The 26,885-nt window shown below is 34.8% G+C and overlaps 5 protein-coding genes and 1 long non-coding RNA gene across 8 annotated transcripts in view; 2 read left to right on the forward strand and 4 right to left on the reverse strand.

Annotated features, from left to right (window-relative positions):
* The first annotated feature begins 14 nt into the window (after positions 1-14).
* Positions 15-3,372, forward strand: LOC105154002 (UBX domain-containing protein 7). The gene is made up of 8 exons (XM_087407421.1): positions 15-148; positions 365-607; positions 734-1,011; positions 1,274-1,546; positions 1,620-1,677; positions 1,802-1,969; positions 2,049-2,134; positions 2,218-3,372. Exons 1-8 carry the CDS (start codon positions 109-111, stop codon positions 2,374-2,376), a joined length of 1,305 nt encoding a protein of 434 aa, XP_087263547.1. The 5' UTR covers positions 15-108; the 3' UTR covers positions 2,377-3,372.
* Positions 3,373-4,274: 902 nt separating this feature from the next.
* On the reverse strand, positions 4,275-7,463 carry Jwa (PRA1 family protein Jwa). The gene is made up of 4 exons (XM_011069212.2): positions 6,909-7,463; positions 6,270-6,487; positions 6,046-6,159; positions 4,275-4,955 (listed from the first exon to the last, which is right to left on the reverse strand). The coding sequence occupies exons 1-4, from the start codon at positions 7,106-7,108 to the stop codon at positions 4,897-4,899; spliced, it is 591 nt and encodes a 196-aa protein (XP_011067514.1). The 5' UTR covers positions 7,109-7,463; the 3' UTR covers positions 4,275-4,896.
* A 262-nt stretch (positions 7,464-7,725) lies between these two features.
* Positions 7,726-10,202, reverse strand: LOC147909289 (uncharacterized). The gene is made up of 3 exons (XR_015545519.1): positions 8,672-10,202; positions 8,299-8,390; positions 7,726-8,176 (listed from the first exon to the last, which is right to left on the reverse strand). It is a non-coding gene; the product is annotated as an uncharacterized LOC147909289 (long non-coding RNA).
* A 151-nt stretch (positions 10,203-10,353) lies between these two features.
* Positions 10,354-12,966, reverse strand: Rpn7 (regulatory particle non-ATPase 7). Its single transcript, XM_011069214.2, has 5 exons — positions 12,686-12,966; positions 11,932-12,283; positions 11,519-11,847; positions 11,276-11,444; positions 10,354-10,714 (listed from the first exon to the last, which is right to left on the reverse strand). The coding sequence occupies exons 1-5, from the start codon at positions 12,828-12,830 to the stop codon at positions 10,540-10,542; spliced, it is 1,170 nt and encodes a 389-aa protein (XP_011067516.1). The 5' UTR covers positions 12,831-12,966; the 3' UTR covers positions 10,354-10,539.
* A 1,876-nt stretch (positions 12,967-14,842) lies between these two features.
* Tdg (Thymine DNA glycosylase) overlaps positions 14,843-26,885 on the reverse strand; it is a 121,661-nt gene continuing 109,618 nt past the window's right edge. The window contains exons 8-9 of the mRNA XM_087407407.1: positions 23,014-23,156; positions 14,843-22,361 (exon numbers count right to left, since the gene is read on the reverse strand). Of these exons, the coding sequence (XP_087263533.1) occupies positions 20,370-22,361; positions 23,014-23,156 (2,135 nt within the window). The 3' untranslated portion in view covers positions 14,843-20,369. The remainder of the gene's footprint in view (positions 22,362-23,013; positions 23,157-26,885) is intronic.
* Positions 23,166-26,885, forward strand: part of Dnmt3 (DNA methyltransferase 3) — a 134,330-nt gene continuing 130,610 nt past the window's right edge. For 2 of the 3 annotated variants that reach the window (XM_087407403.1, XM_087407404.1), the window contains exon 1: positions 23,166-25,433. In XM_087407403.1, the coding sequence (XP_087263529.1) occupies positions 25,307-25,433 (127 nt within the window). In that variant the 5' untranslated portion in view covers positions 23,166-25,306. The remainder of the gene's footprint in view (positions 25,434-26,885) is intronic. The other variant, XM_011069216.2, reaches the window with a different exon arrangement.

Consider the following 26,885-nt stretch of genomic DNA (forward strand, 5'->3'; position numbering starts at 1 on the left):
AGAGAGGGAGAGAAAAAGAGGGACGAACAGAGATTTGGAGGTATTTTTCTTGTGCGATCGGTTTTTGAGTTCGGTGAGAAAAATCCTTCTGAATTCGAGATAGTCACGATGGATCGCGAACTGGTCGACAAATTCATCGAGGTGACGGGTAAGTTACATTTTGCCTGTAAGTTAGCGCGAGAATTATCATTCAGGTTAAATAACGTGAGCATAACCAGTTAGCGTCGCGATTATAAACACACATTTTTTTCTTCAAATTCGAATGAATCGCGACGAAGCCGCAAATATAAATGCTGGGAACGATATCCCGGTACGGACGGATGCGGACGACGTGCTGGATGTTCAGTTTGTGTCTTCCATTTAGGCGAGAGCGAGGCGACTGCTCGACAGTACCTGACGTTGGCTGATGGAAACGTGGAGATGGCGATCAGTTTGATGTTCGAGGGTGGCAGACCACCGGAGACCGAGAACGCGAATCCTGAGCCACCTGTGAGAGCTCCAATACTTCCCACGCGCGAGATCCTAGTGCCCTCAGATCCTATGTGTTCATTGCCACAGTTGTCGAATAATGTGTTTGATAGATTCAGAGATTTTGCGGTAGAAACCCGTAAGTATTATCGTATAACATAAAAATTAGAGTATCTATATAAATAATGCATGACACATAACATATTTCTTAGATATATATATATATATATATATGTAATACATATTTTTTGGATGATTAATATAGAACGGCAAGAAGAAGAGATGACTCGCCGAGTAACTGGTGGTGCAAAGCAATTGTCTCAGAAGAAATCAAAGCGGTTGGAAGATCTATTCCGACCACCATGTGATATTCTCTTTTTGGGCTCCTTCATGGAAGCACGGGACCATGCGAAAACTTTAAATCGTTGGCTGCTTGTCAATGTTCAGAATCCACAAGAATTTAGTTGTCAGGTTCTCAATAGGGACGTGTGGCCCAATGAGCATATCCAAGAAATTGTGAAGGATCACTTTATCTTGTGGCAAGTATGTTGTACCAGAATATCATGCTACTTTTTATGCATTAAAATCAAATGTACTAATTTTTAATAAATATTTGTTTAAATAATTTTAACTAAATATTTATTAAATTTAATATTTATTTGATAAAAGAATTATTAATTTGATTTATTTGGTAAATGTTAGTAACAGGTAAATATTACTATTTAAACAAATATTCTTTAAAATTTAATAAATTTTTTTTGGTGTGATTCATATTCTGATTTTGAGCTACATTTGTTACTTTCAGGTTTTATCTAATACTTCGGATGGAAAACGTTATATAGACTTTTACAATGTAATGGCATATCCTTATCTGGCGATTGTAGATCCTAGAACAGGAGAGTGTATGAAAACTTACAATAACATTACTGTTGATAGCCTGATCTCTGATTTAAATGATGTACTGAGCACACATCCATCTCCAGAAAGTGCTACGTATGTTTCATCTGATTCTAAGGATTGGAATAATTTTCCTACAACACCTCCAAAACGAAATACTATAGCTGATCAGATAAAAAATGTTAGTATATAAATTTTATAAATCTTTTTCTCTTTTTATAATTGATTTTTTATTGTAATATTCGCTTTTTTAGGATTGTGGACCTAGTAGCAAAACTTCTAGACTTTTATCAGAAAAAGTCACGTATTTTGGTTAGTATTTTTAAAATTGAGAGAACTAATTTTATAAAATTATGTATACATTTATTTTTTTTACTAAATAAACATACCATTTTACTTATTGTTAGTTTTTTTAATATTTGTATTATGTACACAGGAAACGAGAATGTAGCATCTGACAACATTACAAGTTCGAGTGTTTCAAATTTGAATGCTCCAAGTAGCAGCAATACTGCTTTTAATAAAAAGAGGAAATTGAATGAATGTGCGACTAAGCAGCAAAAAGACGAAAAATTAAAATCAAATACAACTAAATCTGAAACAGGTAAATATGACATCTTCTGTGACTTGTAGTGTTTTTGATGTATCCTTTATTTCACCTGTAAAATAACTTTTTAATCCAGGCGACGAACCTTTTCTACGGCTCTGTCTACGATTGCCTAATGGTGCAAAGGAAACGTTATCAATGTGTGCAACGGATACCATAGAAGTATGTATTCAGATCTCTTTCTAAGATTGCACGATTGTATACATGTGTAAAAGAAAAGTATAATATAATTGCACATTTTGTAGGAGTTTTTGATTAAAATGGAGGAAATGGGTTTTCCATCAACAGAGCATTCATTTTTGGTGCCATTCCCGAAAACAAATATTGGTGCATTATCCGCAAATACTCGTCTGCTAGATACAATCTTGTTTCCAACGAACACAGTATTCATATCGAAGATATAGTAATTTTCTCTGAATAAGTAATAATTGCTTCCATTACATTTCCTTAGTTACACTTTCTTCATTATATTATGGTAATTGAGACATTCATTGAAAATTTTGTCACTGTTGTTTCTACATTACTATACGAAAGTATAGTTTGTAAAAATTGTATAGTTAAAACTTTAGAATTTGATCTCTGTTCCTTAAAATTAATGAATCAATTATTCATATCTCGCGTTTATTTAAGTACGTTTTGAAACGTTCTCATTTAAAGATACATTTTTTTCATGTAAGGCAAATGATAAAGGCACTGCCATTCGGTGTTCATGTCATACAAAAATGCGTTCATTAATCTTTTTATCTTTAATTAGGAATTAAGATTGTCGCAACTTATAAGAGAAAAAAGTTGCATACGTAGTTACTGCCGAAGTATCGAATAATATTACTTTTTAGTTTTATTATTACCATTTCCGGAAAATCTTGTAAGTGCCGTCCATAATGCATACAACCATCACAATACATCCTTTTTGGAATATTTCGAAGTGGCACATACAACAAATTATTATATTCTGGCAGTCATTTTATAGCATTATTACTCGATATAATGAAACATTTGAAGCGTTCTTTATGAAACTTTTATCAATGTGATCCAAGATACAGGACAAGTAAGATTCCATAATATAATATATATCACAGTTATAAATGAAAACATTTATGTATATTACAATACAAGATATATCAATGTATCATCTTTTCATTAAGATAATCAGTTCAAGTTACAACTGCCGATATAGTTAAGATAGATGTAGAGCAGGATAATTTAAAGATATGAATTATAATTGTCAATAGAATATGCTGCATAAAAGATTATGCATTGATTACAGGTACACGTCATGTCATCTGTATTTTTACTTATTTCTTAGTATACAGTGTCATAATTCTGTAATATACGTGGTAGAAAGTATTTCTCCTATTAAGTATGTACTTATATTAAATATATCATTTAATTCAATCATATTAATGTCTTATATATATCCTGCATCACTTTTTAATATAAAATTCTAGTTTTTTTTTAAAGCTTGTCAGCAATTATAACTGATTATAATTGTTTATGCAATTATAATTGATTATAATTATAATTGTTATGATGAACTTTTAGTTTCATATATTCCCTTTAATAAATAATCCTAGTTATATATATATATATATTATAACGATAGGGATATTGATTCACATACATATATAATATAACAAAACATGTATTATATATACATGGTCTGGTAATAAAGTTCCCAACAATAAGTAAAATACTCAACAATAAAAAGAATAGAGATCTCAGACAAAAAGTTGTTTTCTTTCAAAATAGTGTCCGATGATATTAATAATCTTCAAAACAAAATCCATAGTTGCTGTTTAGAGCACTTGTCATATTCTTCTGAATATCTCTGACATCTTAAAAAAAGTTTATCTTTTATGATATTATTGAGAACAACATGAAATTTGAAAAAGTTAATAAGGTGAGTAATTTTAACAATTCTTTTCTTGTCCAAAAACAAAAATTCTTTTATCTACAGGGACATTGTGAGTGCAACTTTCTTGATAAACATTTTTAAGATGTTAAAGATATTCAGAAGAATGTGACGAGTGTTCTGAATAGCATTCTATGCATTTAAAAAGTTTTTCTATGCATTTAAAAACAAGTTTTGAGGCTTCATATCGAAGATGTGTAAAGTGTATTAATGTTATGAATAATTACTTTGAAAGTTAAAATATAACATTTTGTTATTTATAAGATGTCTACGTTTTTTTATTGGTATTATAATCTGGAAATTTTATTGTCAGACCATGTATGTATAGGATATTAAAACGGTAAATAATTCTGCAATACAGGATGATAGGATTCATTAAAATACCAAAAATTAAAATGAAAATGATATAACAAAGTTTTTTGTGAAAACAATTTGTCATATGCGTATGGTTTACATATGTTATTTATATAATATATACATATATATACAAATTAATTCAAAATATGATTTGTTTATAAATGTTATACGGATAAAGCTTCAGTCATTTTGATTTTTAAATATTGATATTATATATAATATATATTGTATATTTGTTATATGGTGGACATTATCTGAGTATATGGTATTCAAAAAATATATTCCCATTCAAAAAATATTCCCATTAAAATAGTCCTATGAATCACAAGAAAAAGTGTAACACAATTATTATAAATATGTAAGTTCAATAATTTTTTGGTATCGTAAAAAAATATTTGGTATTATAATTCGTTATTGGTTACATGAAACAACTATATAATTTTGTGCCTAAAAAAAATCACATAGTATTAGTTTGTTTCCAGTTACAGGAATTTGCTAAATTTATGTTCTAAAAATGCTACAAGATTTATTTCACTACGATAACGTCGTGTGGAACACTGTAGTCCAATTAAAACAGCAGTGGCAGCAAACATTAATGGTTATTGACATTAATTTTTGTCAATTCGATATTGAACTTGATGCACAAAGCGGGGTATTAGTGAGGCGGTTGCATGAGTGCTGTCTGTGCACGTAAAGTCATACCAGTCACATCTTCTGTATAGTGGAATGAGAAAAGAATAAAAGAATATTAGATATAATAATATAATTCATAAATCATATAGATTCTACATAATAGCATTAAATAAATAATATATAAACAATGTGCTTGAAATTAATATAAGCTAATAATTAAACTTAAAAAAATTAAGTTATTAACAAAATTCAACATTAACAAATAAATTCAACAAAGAATAAAATAAATAACACAATAGAATGTCGAGAGAAATGATATAATATTGTTAGTACATAAGCAGCCTTTGAAATACTTGTGAAGAACGTGTAATATCAATTCTGGAGATAACACATGCTACTTTTCTTTTAAAAAATAAGAAAGATAATTCAAGTATTTTTATTCGTACATATGTTTCAGTACATTATATATAACGATAGATTTTCATGAAACATATTTTATATTCAATCAACACAATAATATGTTTAATGTCAATATATTTTATCTACACTACAAAATGTTCTTAATGTATATATTTTTAGTAGTAAACATATATATTCGAAGACAATACTCTGAGTATATTATACATTATATGTATATACATATATAGTGGGTAAAAAGAATCATTAATTAGAGAAAATGCTGTCCAAAAATATTAAATACTATCAATATTAATAAATAATAACTTCGTTACTTTCATCGATATCAGCAAATATATAGAGATTTCATTAAATATTAACAGTATATAAGCATTTAAAACATAACACGTACGTATTAAGTATTATTCAGCGACTAGTTTAGAAAATATAATTTCACCAATAACAATGTGTCTTGATTTTATTTTTGAAATTATTTTTCAGAAGCATCAGAATTTTTTTTGTATTGTCTATATCCGAGAGAGAAGGCATAGTAATATTGAAAATAAATATATATATATATATATATATATATATGACTGCATCCATTAGCTTATCTGAAGCAGATTTAAAAATAGCTTCATAGTAAACAGATTGGTATTGTGTATAGATGTAGTAAGATTGTTAATAAGATTGCAAAGCATTTCCACTCGATCTATCCTAAGAACTCAAACATAAAGAGCTATAGAAATTTATGAAAATAATTCTTCTTCCATACCCAGATGTTTCAGAAATACACCCATCGGCGTACGTTTCAAACCAATGCCCTCGATTTTATTGGCAATCCTATTTTTGATATTTCTTAATCTCAATGAGGCATGTATAAATGTCACTGAAAAATAGAGATATAGCTATTGTAATAAAAATCAATATGATTTTTATTGCTCAAGAAATAAAATCAAAATTAATAATGATATGAAATATATCAAATGTCACACTTACCACAGACAGGTAACAGAATGCCCAGAAAGAAAACTAAAAGAGATCCCAGAGTATACGTTATGAAACATCCAGCGAATATTATAAAGAATATTCCAACAACAGGATATTGCCTTTTGAAGTTATGTATTGTGCTTCCTTCCATGGATACGTAAGCGAACGTACCCAAGATTGCCATCATTGCTAGCATACCAACTAGCATTTTAACAGGATGGATCAATCTATAAGAATTTATCATAAATAAATCAACAAATATGAAATAAAAACATAAAAAGTACAGTATAAAGCATTTACATAAGAATTTTTGAAAAGTTGATAATATTAGATATTAATTCAGCTCAAGCTCAACTATCTCATTCAAGACTCCAAAAAAATATATGTATCTAAAACGTAGCAAAAGTCGGAAGCCTCGAAATCTTCCTCAGGAAAGACTTGTAATCAAGAAAGTTCAAGAACCATTATACGTCAACTCAAAATAACACTCAGGTCCGTTTCAACCTATAAATCTATAAATTAACTATAATCTTGATTTAATTTTTTTTTCTAATTCTTGAAACTAGAAAAACATAAAAAGTAAGTTAAATCGAGCCCAAGATAATCTACATAGAAATGGACATCCATGTACAGTCGAAAACCACTCACCCGACAATGAGGAAAATAACGATGGATGTAAACAAGTAATTAGTCTGATAGTACAGAAGATTGTTGACCACTCGGTTGCCCCACTTCTCCAGGTCCTTGAGATTCGGTAGCTGAAAACGTGCGGACTCCAGCAGGAAGTCGTCCAGGCTGCGCAGCGGCGGCAGCTCCAGGTCGTTGCTCACCAGCTTCGTCTTGTCCATCGTGCCGTCGAACTAATCTCAACGATATCGCACCGTTAAAATCAGCCGGTCTTCCCTCTCGTTCTGCCGTCAACCGGTATTTTTGGATGATGACGAGTCCGGCGACGAATGTCATGCGATGCCGACGACGTGGATTGTCGTCGGTCAGTAACGATTAATTGAAGCGATCGCTTATTGTCGGAATAGCGCAAATCAGCTCAAAGAAACAAGTCGCTTCGTGTACAAATAATAAATATAGACGCTAATAAATCACCCTTGATCGTCGTCAAAATGCATCCACTACGTATTACATTTCTCGAAGCGCTCTTGACAGGTAGGACATCAGATGTTCGATATCAAAATCTTTAGTCAAGGCAGGAAGGTGTTTTATCGAGTGGGAGGATGACCTGCTTTCCCGCGACATTCGAACAAAGATATTGATAGACTTACATCACATTTTACTTTACATTACAGTTTGAATAAATATAAATTGATTGAATAAATACTTTAAATAATAAAAATAGACGGAAAAAAATGTATGATAATGAAATATCTAAAATAAATATAAATGTATAAATGAAGGGAAATGTGTGAATCTTTTGCCGATTATTATGTGATATATCATTAATAAATGTGAATTATTATGCACAATATTTATTCCAACAATACTAAGAATTACATTTTTATTACATTCTTTATTCCATTCTTATTATGTATCCTCATTGTTTTTGCAACGTAATTGATCGTTATTATAAATACTGTAATCGATCTGTTTTACTAAAACACAAACGATAATGAATAATTCTTTATGTATATCCATTTTTATAATTTAAATTAAACGCTATTGCATATATTGTATGAAATAGTACGACGTAATATTGTTTCGTAAATTATGATATGCCGGATTAGTAATGGAATATTGGAGAACTTTCGTCGGTATCTTTGATATGTGCAAATGAATTTAAACATTAGAACATTTTAAAACACCGAACATAGGATAAATCCAAAAGGTTCTCATCAGATTTAATTGGAATTTGCTTGATTCTTGAGCAACTTGTACAGGTGATCACAAATTTCTCATAGTATTTCCTGAAAATATATGAAAGAATAATAATCAAAGAAAAATCAATTAGTAGTATTTATCTTGATTTTGATAAGCATTCAACTGTCGCTTTATGTAACATTTTTTGACGATTCTGCGAACAGCTTACAAGACCGTGATGTTCTTGTAGTCTAAACAGACCATACATCTGTAAAACTGCTTTCTTGAAGGCTTTTGGGTATGCATCATCATGTTTTTCATCTAAAAAACATACACACGTATCTATTAACACGTATCGATCTCAAAATTAAAATCTAAAAGAAATGTTACTTCATCAATTAATCAGCGATTAATTAAATCTTTATGACATGTAATAATATAAATAATATAAACTTAAATATTTAATATATGATTGTTGCATTATCACATTTCTTGTTTTATAATTGTTCGACAAGACTCCTGAATACTCAGCCAGCGCACACACGCACGCACGCCACGCACGCACACGCCACACACACACACATACACACACACACACATACCAAGCACGAGCTCATCATGTATTCTCGACGCGTCAAAAGTGAGCACATATGCATGAGCTCGTACTTGTTGTGTGTGTGTGTGTGTGTGTGTGTAGAGTGTGTATGTGTGTGTTACAGCGCTCGTCACGATAAATGGCTGAAATTTAGGACGTGGAAAAGTGACGAAATTTATGTTGCATTCCGTTTCGTTATTATTTGCTTAATTGTGAAAATATGATTTGTCTCGTACTTATCAAAGTAATTATCGATGAAAACTAAAGTTATCTTGGAATTTTATATGTAAAAGCGTATATTTTATTCGTTTCAACAGTTGTCAGATGTGTTTCTGCCTGAATATAGACTCACTTTACGTGTCTTATCATTTACTGACTGTCAAGGAAGGAAAGGATAATTTTCATCGATTTTTACAAGTGTTTTAAAGCGATTTCGTCATTTCGTTTCATCTAAATTGTCTTTACTTATAAATGGCATGCAACATAAATTAACGTGTATTTCTCGCTTCTAACATCACAATTCCAACATGATCGCCACGGCTACTTAGAACAAGTTGGATAATTTAGAGTAGTTTCTTGTGTATAATACAATGTATAATCCGTATGTATAATACACATAATATGTATAATACATATAAAACATAAAAACGTACATATAATATGTATAATATACGATATTGTACAATATATAAACAATGTATAATACGTTATGTTTAATATTTCAACCCTGCTCAGGAGCTTTAAGTCTATTCTACAATATGCTTTTTGTTTCCTGTTTCTTGCTTTTTGCTATTTTTTGTATCTTACCTTTTTGCTTCTTATCTCGTTTTTCGTTTTCTATTGCTCGAAATAAATGTTAACAAACTTCAGAAGAAACAGAAAACATAAGAAATATAATTGTCGATCACAAAGAAGAAAAAAGCAAGAAACAGAAAACAAAGAAGATATTGTAGAACAACCATTAATAATAATAAATAAAAAGAAATCGCGAAGAAAAATAACGGGAAATTTATTCTCGAAATTACAAAAAAATAATTGAATAACTGTTGCAATTTTTCTTATTAATTCAACAAGTATTTATACGATTGTCGACAGAGAATATGTTTATAATTTATTGAGTATTGGCCAAAAAATACTATACATAGACTGTGATCAAAGTCTCGCTACAAATGCTTTGAAGCGTTTGATGGACCAATTAGAAGAAAGAATTTTACAAACTGACCAATTAAAAAACGCTTCAAAACGTTTGCAACATCGCGTTGACCATACCCATAGTTACGTTACATAAAAATTTACGTTATGTTAAAAATTATTAAATCTTTTTTAATAAAAAATAAAAAAAATACCGAATTGCTTTGAATTATTCCGTGCTCTTCCTGTTAAAGACTTCGTAACGGCTGCCAAAGACTAACTGACTAATAATGTTTGGTAGTGAGATTATCTAAATGATTATTATTGCTATCGTTAAATAGCGACAGCCAATGGCAGGACAATCTTAGAAAAAGCGCTGTTTTCATTGTCTGTTCCTAGTTAACGACAGCGACAATTATAAAACATTTAGAGAATCCCCCCTACTAAGGCATTGTCATTTAACTTTCTTTTAAGTAACGTTTGTTGATTCACTGTGAAGAAATAAGTACTAATAACGAGGGGATATTCAGGCTGCAAAATATAAATAAATCACATACATTCCGCAAGGAATATTCGTGTATCTTGTTTACAAAATCAAACGTGACTTAGCTTTCTTTGTTACAAAATCTGAGCCAAAACTTGACATACAGGCTCTTTAAAACAGATATACAATAGTTCATTTAGTCAATCTTGTTTTTTAATACAATAGCAAGATAATCTCTGTGATTATACAAATATACGAAATTAAATATTAATAACACGCGACAATTTCTGCACCCTGTTGAGTAGAAGATCCCCTTGTTTCACCATCGCTTGATATTGCCAATTCTTGCTATCCGGCCGATTTGTTTCGACTACTCCTCCAACTCGATCGACTTTGCAATGTAATCGGCCTGCTGCTATGAAGCGTGACAGTTCTCTAAATAAATAACATATTCAAGAGCATTAACAGCCGACTTTGATGCCTATTTTTATATAAATCTTTATAATTTCCAGTTCAAGCAAACTGTATTGTTTATTTATATTGTCGATTTTGAAACACAATCTTAAACTAAAGCCAGAGAGTTTATAACTTTAATTAAATACAAAATAAATTAATAATATTTGTGGCTCCAAGAATAAATCTAATACAAATAAAATATGAGCTTCTGCGGATATTAGTGCATAAATTATATATTGATAAGTGATAAAATATAATTTGCAAGCAATTAAGAAATAATAATCAAATGAAGTTAAAAGTAAAATGTAAACTTGTTGAGTTTCGATTCTGAATTTGTATGAATCTTTTTTAATGTGATAATTAGTAAAATCAAGTACAAATTGAAATAATACAAGTTATATTCCATTATGCTTATGAATATATAATTTATTAACAACTAAAGAAATTCATATAAGCATTTTAGTTGATTTAATTAAATTTAAAATTAAAATTTGTTAAAATTGGTAACAACAAACTCAATAAAAATTGATAATCACTCACTGATCAATGTATTCCACTGTGACACCAAATGCTTCAGCCATATACTGGAGAGTTAAAGACCGGTAGGATTCCAATAGTTGCGTATATGCGAGAATTCTCATCTCTCGAACGTAATATCGATAATGAGGAAATATTAAATAATCTCGACGCAGCAGTCCTTCGACATGCGCTGAAATATTATTGTAATAATTACAGGATCCTTCAAATATAAAGTAGAATTTAAACTGTGTCTTTCATACTTACCAAGATTCTTAAAGAAATCTGCATAATGACAATTATACAATGAGAACAAATAATCCTTGACGTCTGGATTACTGTGAAGAACCTCCAATATCTCGGAGCCCTTAATAATTTTGTCTCTCAGTTCATTCCGTGGAAGACTTATCATACTTAAGTATACTGTGTATCTCACAAAAGTATTATAATCCATGAGCTCATAACTCGTAAATGTGCTAATTGTATCCAAAAAGAAGTTTGCAGCTTCCTTGAAGTTACGAACTGCTATGCAATATATTCCCTGATAAACTTTCAAACGATTTCGTCTATCCCAATCACCGCCTTCTTCTATCAAGCTGCAAAATATGAGCAAAATGTATGAATTATTACAAAGTATATGATAATCGATATAAAAAGATCTTCTTTTTGCTTTCACTTACCTCTTAGCTTTCTCAATATTTCTAGTGATGTGATCATGATCCAGATAGAACAAGCCAATCCTAATATTATGAAATATAATATCTAATCTGTGCCCTAATGATACTGTCTTATCGTACGTTTTCCTAAACGCTGAGATTGCACCTTCTTTATCGCCTATTCGACAGAGATATTCGGATTTCTTTAAGTTCGCTTCCCGAACCTCCATTTCGCCTAGATTTTTCTCAGCATCCTCGATAGCATCGTCAAGTTTCTTTAATTGTTCTACATTATGTGCCTTCATCGTTGCAAGAAGAGTTTCGTCCACAGGCCAATTCAAGTCTTTGCAAACCTCTTCATAGAACGGAGCCATATCTATCCACAAAAATTGTCTTTATTTATTATAAAATACAAATTATATATTAAGAAATAATAATCAATTATTAAAAAATTAATAAATTGATCATAGCAGTTAATAACCATGTCTATTTAAAAAAAAATTATCATCTTTATTTTATTCTAAAAGAGAAATTATACTACAAATAATTAAGAATAAATTCATTAAAGAATTAATAAACTGATCAAAGCAGTTAATAGTAGAGGTTATGTTTCGGACAATAATAGATGACGAGATGACGTATTCAGTGTCAGATCGAGATAAGAAGAAAGGAAATGGCAAGGTATTATATTAAACAGATTAAATTACGCTGTCGAAAATTATATCAAATTTTTCGAAATAACGTGACAAGTAGTCGAAAGAAAAAGATGCAGTCTCACTGTCGGCTTTAATAGCATCCAGGAGTTTGGTCTTCAAAAAGGCATCATCTACATGTTCGCGGAGACCCAACAAGAACTTCGTCTGCGCCAACTCCAAATTCGGGTTCTTCTCCAAACCCTCTTCCTCCAGATTTTCCAGCGGCATTGTGAATTATTAATTCGATAGAACGACGCTCGTAATGAATTGACACCTTCCCTTTTTAGGTTAAGAGAAGTTTTGTGATCCAAGACACTTCAGGTTCCTTAAAAGGGCTTTTAATTCTCAGCATCTCCGGAAGATGGCGCCATCATATTTATCTTTCCGTTTACGGTGCTTCAATAGATGGCGCCATCGCATTTATCGCTTGTTCACTCGTGTAATCTTCAATTTTTGCTAGTCATTCTCACTTAGAAAAATATCTGCAAAATTATTTCGCGAGATGATATTAAAAATTATTGAAGTATTCTTTTTCCGCTTTTTAATGCTTGTTTCAGGAAATCAGAGGTAACGTAATTTTACAAATTAATACGTAGAATCAGTCAGATGAATGTAGAGAATTTAATTAACGTAAATTAAAATATAATTATACAAGGCTGTATTTAAGAGACAAAATTGAGATGACATCTCAAAAGCAGGTAGACAAAACGCAGCAACTCAAGACTGTTAAATTAAAAGTTTGTTAATTCTGAAAGTCAGGGCTCCGAAATTTGCTCTTATGTAACGTGATAAAACTTATTATTGAGCACAACAACAGCAGGAACAAAAGAGGAAGTTGTTCAAGCAAAACACAAGTCATCTCCCAATTTACGATTCATTTTTATATTATTTTGATATTATCGTGACTTGCTGCTCTGCTTAGACTGGAATGACTAACGCACTCCGTTTATTTTAACGAATCAATTTACCTTTTTTTTTTTTGACACATTACCATCGATTGAGACAAGATGAGTTTAGAGAAATAGAAAAATCTGTCCCCACAGGTTTCATTTAATATTTAAAAATCAAACACGAAGGATCTCTCCCTGTGATAGACTTTGTTCCAATTGTTTTAATTGTCGTTTAGGTACATCTAGTTCCTTCATTTCCTTTTCAATCAAAAATTCTATTCTTCCAATACTCGGAATTATTTCCACTCGTCTGGATTTATTTTTCTTCACGACGATAACGAAGTGGAATGAGTGAACTGACATTTAATTCCCACAATTTGCGTCATAAGAATTCAACAGCTAATTCGAAACCAAAGGCGCTGACGATTCAAGCTTGATTGTTACCAATAACTGTTGATTTCTCTAATATTCGCGAAGCTGATTAACGATCCGCAAAATCGAAACAGATTGAAAATGGCAGAAAGATTCGGTCTCCAAAAGTTATTTTTTCTAAAAGTTCCTTGTTACTTTTTTTTTCATTTAATATATGTAATGTAACAATTTGATCACACGACACACAGCTACAGTGTGATCTTTTAATAATAATAAACGTGCATATCAGCTTCGTTCTCTTAATCGACTTCAATAATGAATCTCAAATTCTAGACGATTAGCTCATTAAAATATTTATCTTAGCCTCATTGGACAATTATGGGTGAGGATATCGAATTTTCGCGCGATTCTGCATATATACGATCCGGATCATAAAAGATTCTCAGCGAATGAATTAATGGGAAACATCTAGCTTATTATTCTTATCCAGATAAAACGTAGAATCATAATTAAGTCATAACAATATTATAGGTCGTCATCATGACGTTATTTAATACTTAAAAATGAACTTATAAATGACAAATAAGGTGATGATGAGATATCCATATTATATTATTATGACTTCTATGTTCTACGTGGATAATTCCCTCCAAAGAATAAAATTTAATTAATTTTTCTATCTACTTTTTCGATCGATTATATATATATATTATATATACACATACTTGCGTGTGATTTAAATATAAAAAAAAAGAGATCAGTCGACACGCAGATAATCATAGTGTTAATCAAGTATTTAGACCTTTCGAATATCCCGCAGTGTCATTAATGACCATTTACGCTCCTTCTTTGTTATAAAAAGGTCGCATGACATTGCATCGAGGGATAAAGAGACCGTAAGAACTTATTATAGTTTCCAACGTCGCCGTTCACTTGTCATTCGAGAAAGAAAGACTTCTTTCGGGTAAAGAATTACCATTCTCTTTCGGTGTTATATCAGTAATGTATTTTGTAACAATTCATTTTTCACATAAAATATCGTAGTAGTACGAGCAGAGACATACAGATTTACATATTGCGGGATACTCGGGTATCCACTGAGCACCCAATGTAACGTCCGTTGGAGATCTGCGTGGGCTTCGTTAGGATCGGGCGGCAAAAGAGCAAGGGAAAAATCTCTTTTTCTTTTTCTTTTTTCTTTTTCTTTTCTTTCTAGAGCTATCGTCAAGCTGCAGTCGACGAGCATCTATCACCCTTCCTTATCCCGCGATATTTCGTAGGAGCGATGAATATTCGAGAAGTACATTCGTTAATTCAGATACAGAACACATCTCGACTGCCCGAGCGATCGCGACCCGATCGACAACAGGAGCTGGCAGAGCTGGGATCCGCGATACGGATCAGGCCGATCGTTCGAACGCACACGTAGATACACCATTACGTTTAATTAATAGGTAGAATAATAGAGATTCGAAGCGATTAAAAAATATGTCGGAGGCCGGCACAAATCCCGGCCCAAGCTCTCTTACTCGCTTACTTAACTCTCGGATTTTGTTCTTTTTTTCTTTTTTGCTTTGTTTAATTCGACACGTTCAACAGCGAATCCACACTTTTATATATCTGTATAATATATATTTATACTTAATAGTAAAGTCCTTAATATAGAGCGATCAATTTACAATCAGTTAGTTAATTTGATTAATCGAAGAGTCAATTAATTAGTAGTGCGGTTGGATGTGCCGGTCGCACCGACCGGCCAGAGTTATGTGTATATTAATCCTCATCTTTTCGATTGCGAATCGATGAACGTTGTTGCGCGACTAACACACCGATGACATCTATTATTCTTGGCCGCCGTCCGGAATCGGATTGGATTTCTGAAAAACATCTACTACAATAAACTTCGATCGTATGTACTCGTGACTCGCGATCGTGTCTGTATGTTTATATGTATGCGTGTTTGTGTGTGTGTATATGTGTTGTTTGTGTGTGAGTTTTGTGTGTGTGTGTGTGTGTTGTGTGTGTACAATATTATGTTTGTGTATGTGTGTGTGTGTATGTTGAGGCCGATGATGGAACGAAAGAAACATCTATAATATAGACATCAGTTATTATATCAACGATTCTCATCTATACCCTGTGCATCATCTTAAATGTCTCGACACATCCTAGGTGATTTCACCCGAGATAAATGTTGCTCGCTTATCCTTACATATATAATATATTTATAGTTTATATTTATATAATATCTATATATATATATTTATATATTTATATATTTATATCTGTATATATATTTATAATCATGCCAGATGCGTCACTTTACAGCGTCGGTCAGCGACAAAGGAGGATGCCGATTAATGCCAGCTATATCTATACGACTGCATGTAAGTGTACGTATGTTTTGTGTGTGTTATGTGTGTGTGTGTGTGTATGTGTGTGTGTGTGTATATATATGTGTGGTGCGCGTGAGTGCGTGTGTCCGGTTTCATATAATCGTGTATTAATATATAGTGACTTTCGGCAAAATGCGAAACGCATAACAGAATATAATTAACGAGACAACGTAACGCGACTATGTTAATAACGACGTAACTCCACAGCGATATCGAGTTGTAACGATAAATAATAGCCAGAGTTGCAACGAGAAAACGGCGATGGCTGTTGCGGGCGCGAGGTACGAAAGTGGATGGCGCGGTGATGATAAAACAATTAAAGTACACACGAATAGTCTCTTCCTTCTTCAGCCTCTCACGTTTTGGGCTCATACATCTTCTTACGTTAAGTAAGCTTGGCATCCGGTCGCGCGGGCGGTCTCTCTTACCAAGGTTCAAGTTATAATTCGGTCGATCGTCGACGAATTCCGTCCCGCGCGCGAGTTGCAAGGCCGGTTCTATTAACATCGATTAACATCAACCTTAGTTTAATCGATTTTCTGTCTCCTTTTAGTCCTCTCATTTTCCGAGAAGGAGATAAACAAGTTATTTCTTATTTCTAATTAAATGACGCTGATCAAACGTTGCGCGAATAAATATATTCGAAATTTGGAATTTTTAACGCAAGAATATCCGAAAGTCTCGAAATATTAAATGGAAATGACGTGCAGTACTTGAATTAGCATAACGTTTAAGTTACATCTACAATTCAACGATTTCTTTCATGCAAAATTCACTTTATCCGATTGCGGGAGGAAACGAATACAAAGAAAACTTTTAATCGCGTGATACTTTTATATAACATTTTTTTACACTTTCCTTCTGAGTGTCGCGTTCGAGAAATAGTTCCTTTTTTCCCGGATAAGGATTAAACTATGGTTAAATTTGACCAACGTTGACGAAAGTGGTCGTGCCACGATTGAAGATGCACCGACGCAATCGGGCTTGATTTTTTTTTTCCTTGCTATGTGCAGTAACCTTAACGATACAATGACGATAACGATTAATATTTACTCTGTTAAAAAAAAGCTCACGTGCTGCGAGCGCGAGAGCGACGCGCAATATATGGTGACATTTTCCACGCTCATCTCACATTAGAGTGCGATGAGGAGAATGTGATTTTTCGGTGGAAAATAACAAAAATGGAAATTGGAAAATTATTTAATCTGTAACATTGTGCGTGGCAAGAAAAAGAATAAACAAAACAAATGATAGGTACCTTTTATTCGGGCTAAGAAACATCCGACCGCGCTGATAATGGTCGATGCAGATTCGCGCGTTCAGAAACGATGATGCTTCGAACGCAAGGATGTCTAATCGATTGATCGCGTTCTTATTTCAACTTTTGTATGCTGTATGATAACGAACACGGACTCGTAGAAACGTGAGAGGGTACGTAAAATCGTAATTTCACAACCGAGCTTGGTAATTTTTCGATGGGTCAACAATTATTTACGTGCGTCCCTTCTATCACTTTTACTTAGACTAATTTGCTATATTAGCAACGATACCTCATTATGGCACAACCGAGCGAACTACAGAGTTCCTCGTGAACTTGGAACTTTCAATTCGATTAAGCTCGGCTCGGTGCACGATCGAAATGAGAACGATTGCTCATCGAGAGGAGATGACTCCTTAGTTACAAGTTTATAAAAGATAAATCTTTTGGCGGATTTCTCTTCTTCTGTCAAAATAATCATTTCTTCGATCATTTCTGTGTCAAAAGCTGAATAATGAAAAAATTGTATATAAATATCGCTTCTAACAAATAATATATTACGTGCGTCCTATCACGTAAAGTTGTAAAACGAAGCAAATCATCGATTTCTTAGAGAAATTAAAATAGCAATTCTGATGACATGAAATTGCATCGTCATATAAAGTGCAGCATTTGACGTGTTAATTAATCAAATACGCAACACATTAATAACATTACAACAGGCTAATGGTATTAAGACACAATGCGATACATAAACGATAAGTAAATGATCTATGCTATTATTCTAATCGTACAATCGTATAGCGCGTTTTTTTTTGTCGTAACGAAACCGATATAAATTCGATCAACTCCATTTTTGATAGACACGAAAAAGTCATTTTTATAATATTATCACAAAAATCTTATTGCACGCTCATTATTTTCAGTAAATAATATTATTCTTTATCATGTCATTTTTGTAATATAAAATATATAATATCAGTATATAAAATAATATATTATATATATATATATATATATATATATATATATATAAAATATATAATATTATGTAATATTATATATTTTATATAAAATGATACATGAACATTACAATATTATTGATAGATAAGAGAAATTTTAAGTAAAAAATCAATCACTGTACAATAATTATTGCACAATAAATGTGTTATATAATAGTCAATAAAATTAATTAATTATCTAATAAATGAATTATTTTCTATGCATCGAGAATTCGAATTCATCGAAATTATACTTGTTTCGATATAATCGGTAATATTTCGGACTTCGTGTTTTACTTTATGACGCGTCGTTTCTTATTGACTTTCGAAGATAACAATTTGCAATTACAAATTAGGATGTATATCCCATTTGCAATATTGAATGCCCTTCGAAATACGAAAGAGTTTACGGAAACATGGTTTCGGTTAAAGCTCGTAGATATGCTCGTAGCAATCAGTGTGATCGATACTTCCTGATCGATGTAGGAAAGAAGAATAGCGTAATTATATGTTTGCCCGACCTTGGCTACGTCGGCCGAATTCGTAATCCGTGATCTGTTCGGTATTAAGGTCATTTATCGTTATGGTTATCAGAACGTGCGTGCCCGTGTAAGTATATTTTAGCGATCGGATCGGTACAGAACGCGATCGGCGAACCTGATCTACCCTTACAATTCTCGTTCGTTGCGTGCGCTAGTCGCGTTTCACGAGTGGTTTTCCCGTTCCCGAGCCGCGCGCCCGTAATTACTCACGGCGTAATCACATATCGAGAGCGTGATAAAAAAAAAATAGAGTACGAGAGAGATGTGGCGACGAAGTACGTAGAAGCGGGATAAAGGGAGAAAGAGTGGAGAGATATTGAAATGAAAGACCGACAGTTGCATAGGCTGCCCCAAAATTGACGCAATATAGACACAATACAATATGCATGCCTCGAATTCCTGACGAAAATAAAGTATAAGATAAAAAGGAGCGGAAATCGAACGTTAAGATAGTGACAGAAACGTAAGCAAACGATTTTGAGGAACGTAAATTGAAATAATAGAATGTAAAAGAAGAGTAAAGCATTTTAATGCTTCTCTCACATTACATTGTTCCAATCTCCTTAAGGACGCTTTGCTTACGCTTCTATCACTCTCCCTTTACATTCGACTTGCATCCTTTTTTGTCTTACGCTTTATTTTTGCTAGGAAGGGCATCTTCATTTTTCACACAATGTTTCAAATCTCGGTTTCAATATCTTAGGAACTAAGCTTCAGATTCTTAAAGTAGTATCCATCTGAAAGAAAATGCATTAGATATACTATCTAATAATAATTCGGATAATAGTTCATTATTGCTATCAGAGTCTCGATGTTATCTCGGCGAGAGGAAAAATGTGTATATCCATTTTTCGCCAATTCTGGGGTGCTTTGTACATAGAACTGGCTTGAGCAAAGGTGAGTGAAAAAGAGGAAATAGAGTATCGTGCGGCAAATGGATCGACAAAGAGCGAAAGATTGCGCGCAGATTGGAGATAGCATCTCGCGGAGAGTGATTTCGCGGAGAGAGGCGATTTAAGGAGAGAAAATGACGAGGATGAAGGAACGGCGATTCGAGGGGGACGACGCGCGACGGTGCGACCCCGACACGTTGAGAGCCGTGTCTTAAAAGACGTGTGTAAAAATACGTAGAAAAGATAAACGCGGCGGATACGTGCGTCGCTCGCGCGCGCGCACAGGAGGCGATCGGCGGCAGGCGGAGGTGAGGTCGGTGAGGATGGGACGGGATGGAGATGGAGATGGAGAGAGAAAGAGATAGGATCATCGGGGGCTAGTGGTGGGTCGGCGAACGGTATCTCACATCGATTATCATACACCGTCATAGGAGAGGTCAACCGGCGGTCTGTGGTGCGACGGTGCGAGGTAGGACGGCGGCGTGGTGGTGCTGCTGGACGCCGCGCCAGCCGTGCCGACGTAGCCGGGGTAATTGGCGCTGGGCGCGTGTATGCCCGTCGGTGGCGCTGGATAAGCATCGAACGAGCTTGAGTACGAGCCGTTGTACGGGTACGGATTACCCGCCATCGGGTGACCGAGGGCGGCGGATGGATGCATGCTACTCATGCCGCTCATCCCACCAATTCCGTACGTACGCTGCATCAAGCTTGTCTCGAGGCCTCCGAACAGATACCCATTGGTCGAGCCCATCGGCACCGGATAGTGCCCGGTTATGATGTTGGGGTAAGAGTTGCTGGGGTGTCCGTGATTCATGCTAGGGGTGTAGTTACTGGACGCGAGGTTTTCCACCGTGTAGGACTTGCTGTGCTGTTGCTGTTGTTGTTGTTGCTGCTGCTGCTGTTGATGTTGTGGTTGCTGCTGCTGCTGCTGCTGCTGCTGCTGAGAGTCTTGATGATGACGACTGTTCATACCGTATAAACCTCCGTAACCAGCGTCGGTGGGAGAGTGGTGTAGCGAGGAGGGATAGATTCCGCTACCCGGCGGCAACGGTGGACTGTAATTGGCCATTCCAGCTGGTCCAGCCGGCATGCCGCCGAAACCGGACATGTAGGACTGATGGTGGGCGTCCATCTTCTCCGCCAAGCTATCGTCGCCCGGCATACCCGGATGCGCATGTTGCAGGCGCTGATTACCGCCATCGGCTATGCTCGGGATCTGGTCCACGAGGGATTCTAGGTCGCTCAGACTCTTAGACGCCACGTCCTGACCAGAGTTCCTCTTGATGCCGTATTGCTCGTGCGGATGGTGCGGCGACATGGACGTATGGGTGGGCGTGTGTGGATGCGGCGGCGTTGGATGCGAATGATGGGAGTGGTCCTCGGCGGTCTGGCTGAGAGGCGTCGATGTCGTCTGATGCGGGTGCGGATTATGAGCGTCTGGTGGCTGCTCGTGGTAACCTATGTAGTTGGCGTAGCTGTTATGGGACGGCGTGCCAGGACTGCCATGGTGACCCGTCGGATCGGGCCCTCCAGCCGGATTATACTGACGATGATCGTTGCCCATGTTTTGCTGCGACATGCTGGTGGGCGGTTCAAAATCCGGATGCTCGACGCTAGGCGACATCAAAGGCGACGACTCGAGATTGTTCTCCGACGAGATTGCAGTATTGATTTCCGACGATAAGTCCGAGTGCGTGAACGACAGCGACATGGACTTGGGGCTCTGGCTGTAATGTTGCTGCAAATGCACAGGGCTTTGCTTCGCGCTCATATTGTACGGGCTATTATCGTTCATCCCCTGGCCGAAGAAGCCGTCATTCATCGTCGGTGCGTACGGCGCCATATGCTGGAACTTTGGAGGTGACATCAGTGGTGGCGAAAAGCAGTTCGACACGTTACTGTATCCGTCGTTCAAGTGGCCCATCACTTGATGCTGTTGCTGTTGTTGCTCTCTCTCACGATTCTCCCGCTCCATTTGCTTTTGCTGTTGATGGATCTTTTTCGGACGACCGCGACGTTTTTTAATGACCTCGCCGTTCGCGTCCAGCTTCTCAGGATCCGGCGGTGGCTGATCCTCTGGATTTTTTATCTTTTTCGGTCTTCCGCGTTTCTTCTTGCCAGGTATCACGCCCGTCTCCTGCTTAATTCCCATGCCGTTGATCTCCGTGATTCGGCTCTCACCGTCGGGCAAATCGTCGGTAAACACTGACTTCTTATCCTCGATCGCTTCGTGTTCCTTCTTCTTGAGCTTTGAATCGGCGAATACGATGTCTGATTCGTCCAAGTGCGTGATGGTACCGTTCAGGTAGTCGCGGAACTTCTTCAGAGCAGCGTAATATGGCACCTTGTCAGCAGCACGTGGTAGTTGAGCACACCTCGCGCTGCTTGAGGGCATAACCCACATGTACTGCAATACACAACATTGAGAAATGAGGATTTTGCCTAGATGATTATGTATTAAAATTATAAACATTAAAATTTCATATATGTATAGTAAATATAAAATAATTACATAGTATATATATATATAGTATATATAGTAATTGAATTATTTGACCATGAAACATTTAGCTTTAATTGTTACAGCCATTAATTGTATTTTTTACTGTTGAATTATTCTTATTGTAAAATAATTTTGTTGAGTCCAAGTGGCATAATAGCCAAATGTAGCGAACATTATTTCTGTTTATTTGTGACAACATATTGTCCGAGATTTACATTCTCACTGAATTCACTGAAATTATAGGTATCAGAGGTCTGTTTTCTGTGGCTGTACATTTTTGGAAATATCAGATCTTTCACTGAAAGTGAAAAAAAAGTGAGAAAGATCTGATATTTTCTCGAAAGCGAGAAAAAGAGTTCTAGTGTAGGCTTTTCTGCAGAAACAGAAAACAGACCTACATTTCTAATATTCTGAGTAACACAAAAAATAAGTAAAGATGCGTGAAACGTCCGAATATTTTAGAATTCCTGGTTTTCCTCGAGGAATATTTTTGAATTCTGTTACGCAGAATATTTTTTCAGTACGAGAGTATGAAGAAAAATGTAAGCTATTTTACCGTATTGGTACCCTCGACGAGGTTCGGTTGTCTGCCAAACCCAAATTCCTTCTTTCCCGAGAATACTTCGTATATGAGTTTGCCGTTGAATACTGCAATTTTTGGCTTATACTTTCGTAATTTCTCGAGCAGAATGTGACTACCTGCAAAATAAAAACAATAATTAATATAAATATAATTAATACAATTATAAGTAAATATATTACAATTTTGATATATGATATTGATAATTAACAACCAAATGAAAAGGAATTAATTATAAAGTGATAATCGATTAATATAAATAAATAGCACTTGTTATATCTTTCTCTTTAATATTCTCTTTTACCTCTAATGTATTTTAAAAACTTTGAAGCAAATTCAATTAAATTCAAATTTTATAGCATAGACAGTACATTTACGCTTGCCTATAATTACCCTAACTTATAAATATAGACATTATTACATAAAGTCATTGATTACAGATTACACCTATCGCTCCTTTTTATCCTCGCGTTCATTCGTGAATGCTATTTATATCATGCAATTCATCCATTCTATATATTTTTGTAAACGAGAGAGAAATTATCGCGTTGCAATTTAATAAAAGAGTACTTAGTAATAATAATTAAAGATATCCTCTATTACGAAAGACGTAACAATCGAATAACGTAAAGTAAACGAAACGATTTTTGCACGATATAATCGACGTAAGTACAGATGCGGCTGTAATTGTCTCAATTACAGGAATTAAGTCATTCTGGAATTATGCAGTTACTCAAGATTCTAATTCATTTCTGTATTCGCATTATTTTTGACTGATCGTAGCAGGACATGTCGTAAATAGAATTTTTTTTAAATAGAATTTTAGTAGAGGGAGATATAAATTTATACAAAATTTATTAAGCTACTTACGTAAAAGATATGTTAAGGTATATTAATGTAAGCCAGACGTTGGTCAATGAGTGTTCACAGACAACACAAAATCTAAAATCAGGATATAAGACGTCTTTAACGTCTGGCTTTTTATTATCTGATTAACTTGTAGTTTAGACTTAATTTGATGATAATGTAAAAGTGTATTTCCAGCTACGGTTAATTAATGGACTGATAGTCTTGTAGTGATAACTTAAAAAAAAAATCATTAGTTTTTTGTGATTAACCGTAGCGAGAAAAATAAAATTTTTTCATTACCTGGTTAAGTTTAACCGTAAGTTCATCAGAAAATGAAAAACATTCATTTCTATCAACATACATTAACTTTAATCTTGGTTTAACTTATTTTTTATCATCTTCTAATTTTAAGAAAAGATAAATAAACTAAAAATAACTAAATAAACCCGAGATCGAAGTTAATCTATTGATAGAAATAAATTTTGGAATTCTTTTAGAAGATTCTCGCAAAATGTCTTTTCGACATCTTACATCTCGATTTAGATTTTTTGTTGTTTGAGTTAATTTTTTGTCGTAAAAATGATTTTCATATTTCAATTGTTTCTCTCTTGAATTTAGAAGGAGAGGAGAGCGACGCCTCTTGAAACACGCTCGTGCAGGATCTCCACTCGCATCCTTTTCGTATTTTCCAAGTGTTGAAAGTATCGATACACGTATCGGTTAACAGGATACGCGAGTCAGTGATATTTAAATGCGTAATTGGTGACCAGCCGTTATTAACTAATCTCATTTGAAACGGTGAGAAAAGTGTTCGACCTCTACTCCACTTTTATACTTCCGGCGTCATTAATTTATCGGTTACTTTATTTTAGCGGGACTTGACGTTCGCTGCTCCACTGGATGACTCCAACTTCTCGCGGAAAAAGGAAAGACGGCAATTTTACTGAAACACGAGGACATCGCCGGTAAGTAGTTTATTAACTATTAATTATTACTGCTCTCGCCTGCTCCTAATAAATAATACGACGCTCTTTTTTTTTTTAAAGAATGCCTCAATTTTCAGTCTTTCGAAGTGAGATTTTATTCCAAAAGATTTACAAATACAAAATACCGTATGTATTTCGCCGAACCCTGTGGTTAGAATTTAAAACTGAAATCAATGACGTCGCGCATCTCTCTAATGATAGGCAAATCAAAGTCCGTCGGTAGGGCGGCGACATTTTCGGAGAATAGATGGAGGGGTCTACACCGCTTTCGGCAGGGCGATACGCGACACGCGTGTTGCGATATGCCTTTAAGAGCGAGCGGAGCGAGTGGCCGATAAAGTTGGCAGTACTGTCGCTTCCCGCGTCGCGTACACGCATGGCCGCTATGTCGGAGTGATCGGTCCGTTAAAAAACGTTTCGAGGACTGTTGCGGGATGGAAGAAGTGAGACACGACGCTTCGTACGAGCGTGAGTGCGTCGACACGATGAGATGGACCGCGATGTCCGTCGAGGAGGATGACCGGCTCCAACGCGAGCACGCGACGAACGATCGACGATACGGTGAGCACCCTTCGATCATGATCCACGAGCTTGTGTTCCTTTTCGCCGATGCCGTGTAACGGCGCCGTTTGCTATTGTCACAAATGGCGCCGGTACGTCTTTTTTCCAGCTAGGTACATTGCTGCGATAATATCGCGGTGAATGTCGTACATAAATGTATCCAAGTCCCTTCGAAAGAGATCGATCGAGATTGAGATACATTGCGGTAAGACGCTTGCCGTGTACGATGAATGAATGCTAACATTCGAGCCACTCCGTCGAATTTCGAAGACAAATTGGAAAATTTTTGTTTCCATGCGGCGCGTGGGAAAAGCGATTAGAGCTGTTATTCTGGAAAGAAACATGGAGGCATTCGCGCACACGGTTCGCTCGGCCCTAACCTGTTGATGCAACCGGCTTTTATCTTATTAGCATTGTTATGTTTACTTTTATCTGCTTGTACGTCGGTTTTGTACTGTTCCTTTCTTTTTCATGGATATCGCGGAATATAAGTTCACTTCACTCCGGATATGCGTTGGCAAAAAGGAATTAAAGACAGATTATGAAGACTTGTTCAAGATAGTGAATATGTTACTTCAATTAACGAATCGTTTAAGAGAATTAAAATAATTGAATAAATTTGAATGTATCCTTCTGTCGAAAAAAAAAAAATCAATTTTTTAAAGTTCCAAAGTTCGGTTCGCAAGGTATCGTGTGAAACGCCCTGTATACGCGATAACCCCACCATTTATGCTCCGTTCTACCAATGTAATTTTAATGGTTCAACTAACTTTTCATGTTTTTCTAGTTCTAAGGATTAGAAAAAGACAAAGAATAAGACCGGTCTTCGTATAGTCAAGCCTTAAAATATCATAAGCCAATCGGAGGACTTTAGCATCTAAAGATATTATTTATAGTCGATTATTTTCCTCACATTCGATTGATTAATTTCTTACAGCTTAAGGTTTAAAGTTTAAGATTTACGCCTTAAAATCTCATTGTAGAGCTGCTTAAGACGATCTTATAATAAAAATGAATTATGAATATTATCCTAAGTTTAACCGAGGTTAAAATTAATCTAGATTGGTAGAAACGAGCATTAGGCGTTTTTATGAATGTCAAACCGATCTCGCATCGATATGTCGAAACTTTCCCCACTCGTGGCATCGCATCTATTGAATTCGGCCTGACGTTAGTAAGAAACGGATGTTTCTTCTCCGAACGAGAGGAACAAAGACTACAGCACACAAAAAAAACGTAAGGCGTAAGCGAATCAGCCAATCACAGCAGAGACATAAGGCAATAACGTAAAGCAGCGTCGAATCAATGAACTTTTTACAATTGACCAATCATAGTCGATTATTCTTCTCACATTCGACTGTGATTAATCAATTTCTAACGACTTTATTATTTAAATTTAAAGCTTAGATTGTAGCTTATTATAGAAAGCCCATAGAAATGTCGATTCGCTTA

Source organism: Acromyrmex echinatior, chromosome 6 (genome assembly GCF_024713525.1).
Source record: "Acromyrmex echinatior isolate Ae372 chromosome 6, ASM2471352v2, whole genome shotgun sequence".
NCBI lineage: Eukaryota > Metazoa > Arthropoda > Insecta > Hymenoptera > Formicidae > Acromyrmex > Acromyrmex echinatior.

Coding starts and splice junctions, on each gene's coding strand:
- Jwa (XM_011069212.2), bottom strand. CDS start 7,108: ATGGACAAGACGAAGCTGGTGAGCAACGACCTGGAGCTGCCGCCGCTG. Junction 6,488..6,908: donor GTTATTTTCCTCATTGTCGG/GTGAGTGGTTTT, acceptor AAATTCTTATAG/ATTGATCCATCCTGTTAAAA. Junction 6,160..6,269: donor CATTCTGTTACCTGTCTGTG/GTAAGTGTGACA, acceptor TCTATTTTTCAG/TGACATTTATACATGCCTCA.
- Rpn7 (XM_011069214.2), bottom strand. CDS start 12,830: ATGCCGCTGGAAAATCTGGAGGAAGAGGGTTTGGAGAAGAACCCGAAT. Junction 12,284..12,685: donor GGATGCTATTAAAGCCGACA/GTGAGACTGCAT, acceptor TTTTGTGGATAG/ATATGGCTCCGTTCTATGAA. Junction 11,848..11,931: donor AATATTGAGAAAGCTAAGAG/GTAAGTGAAAGC, acceptor CATATTTTGCAG/CTTGATAGAAGAAGGCGGTG.
- LOC105154002 (XM_087407421.1), top strand. CDS start 109: ATGGATCGCGAACTGGTCGACAAATTCATCGAGGTGACGG. Junction 1,678..1,801: donor AGAAAAAGTCACGTATTTTG/GTTAGTATTTTT, acceptor TTATGTACACAG/GAAACGAGAATGTAGCATCT. Junction 1,970..2,048: donor TACAACTAAATCTGAAACAG/GTAAATATGACA, acceptor TTTTTAATCCAG/GCGACGAACCTTTTCTACGG.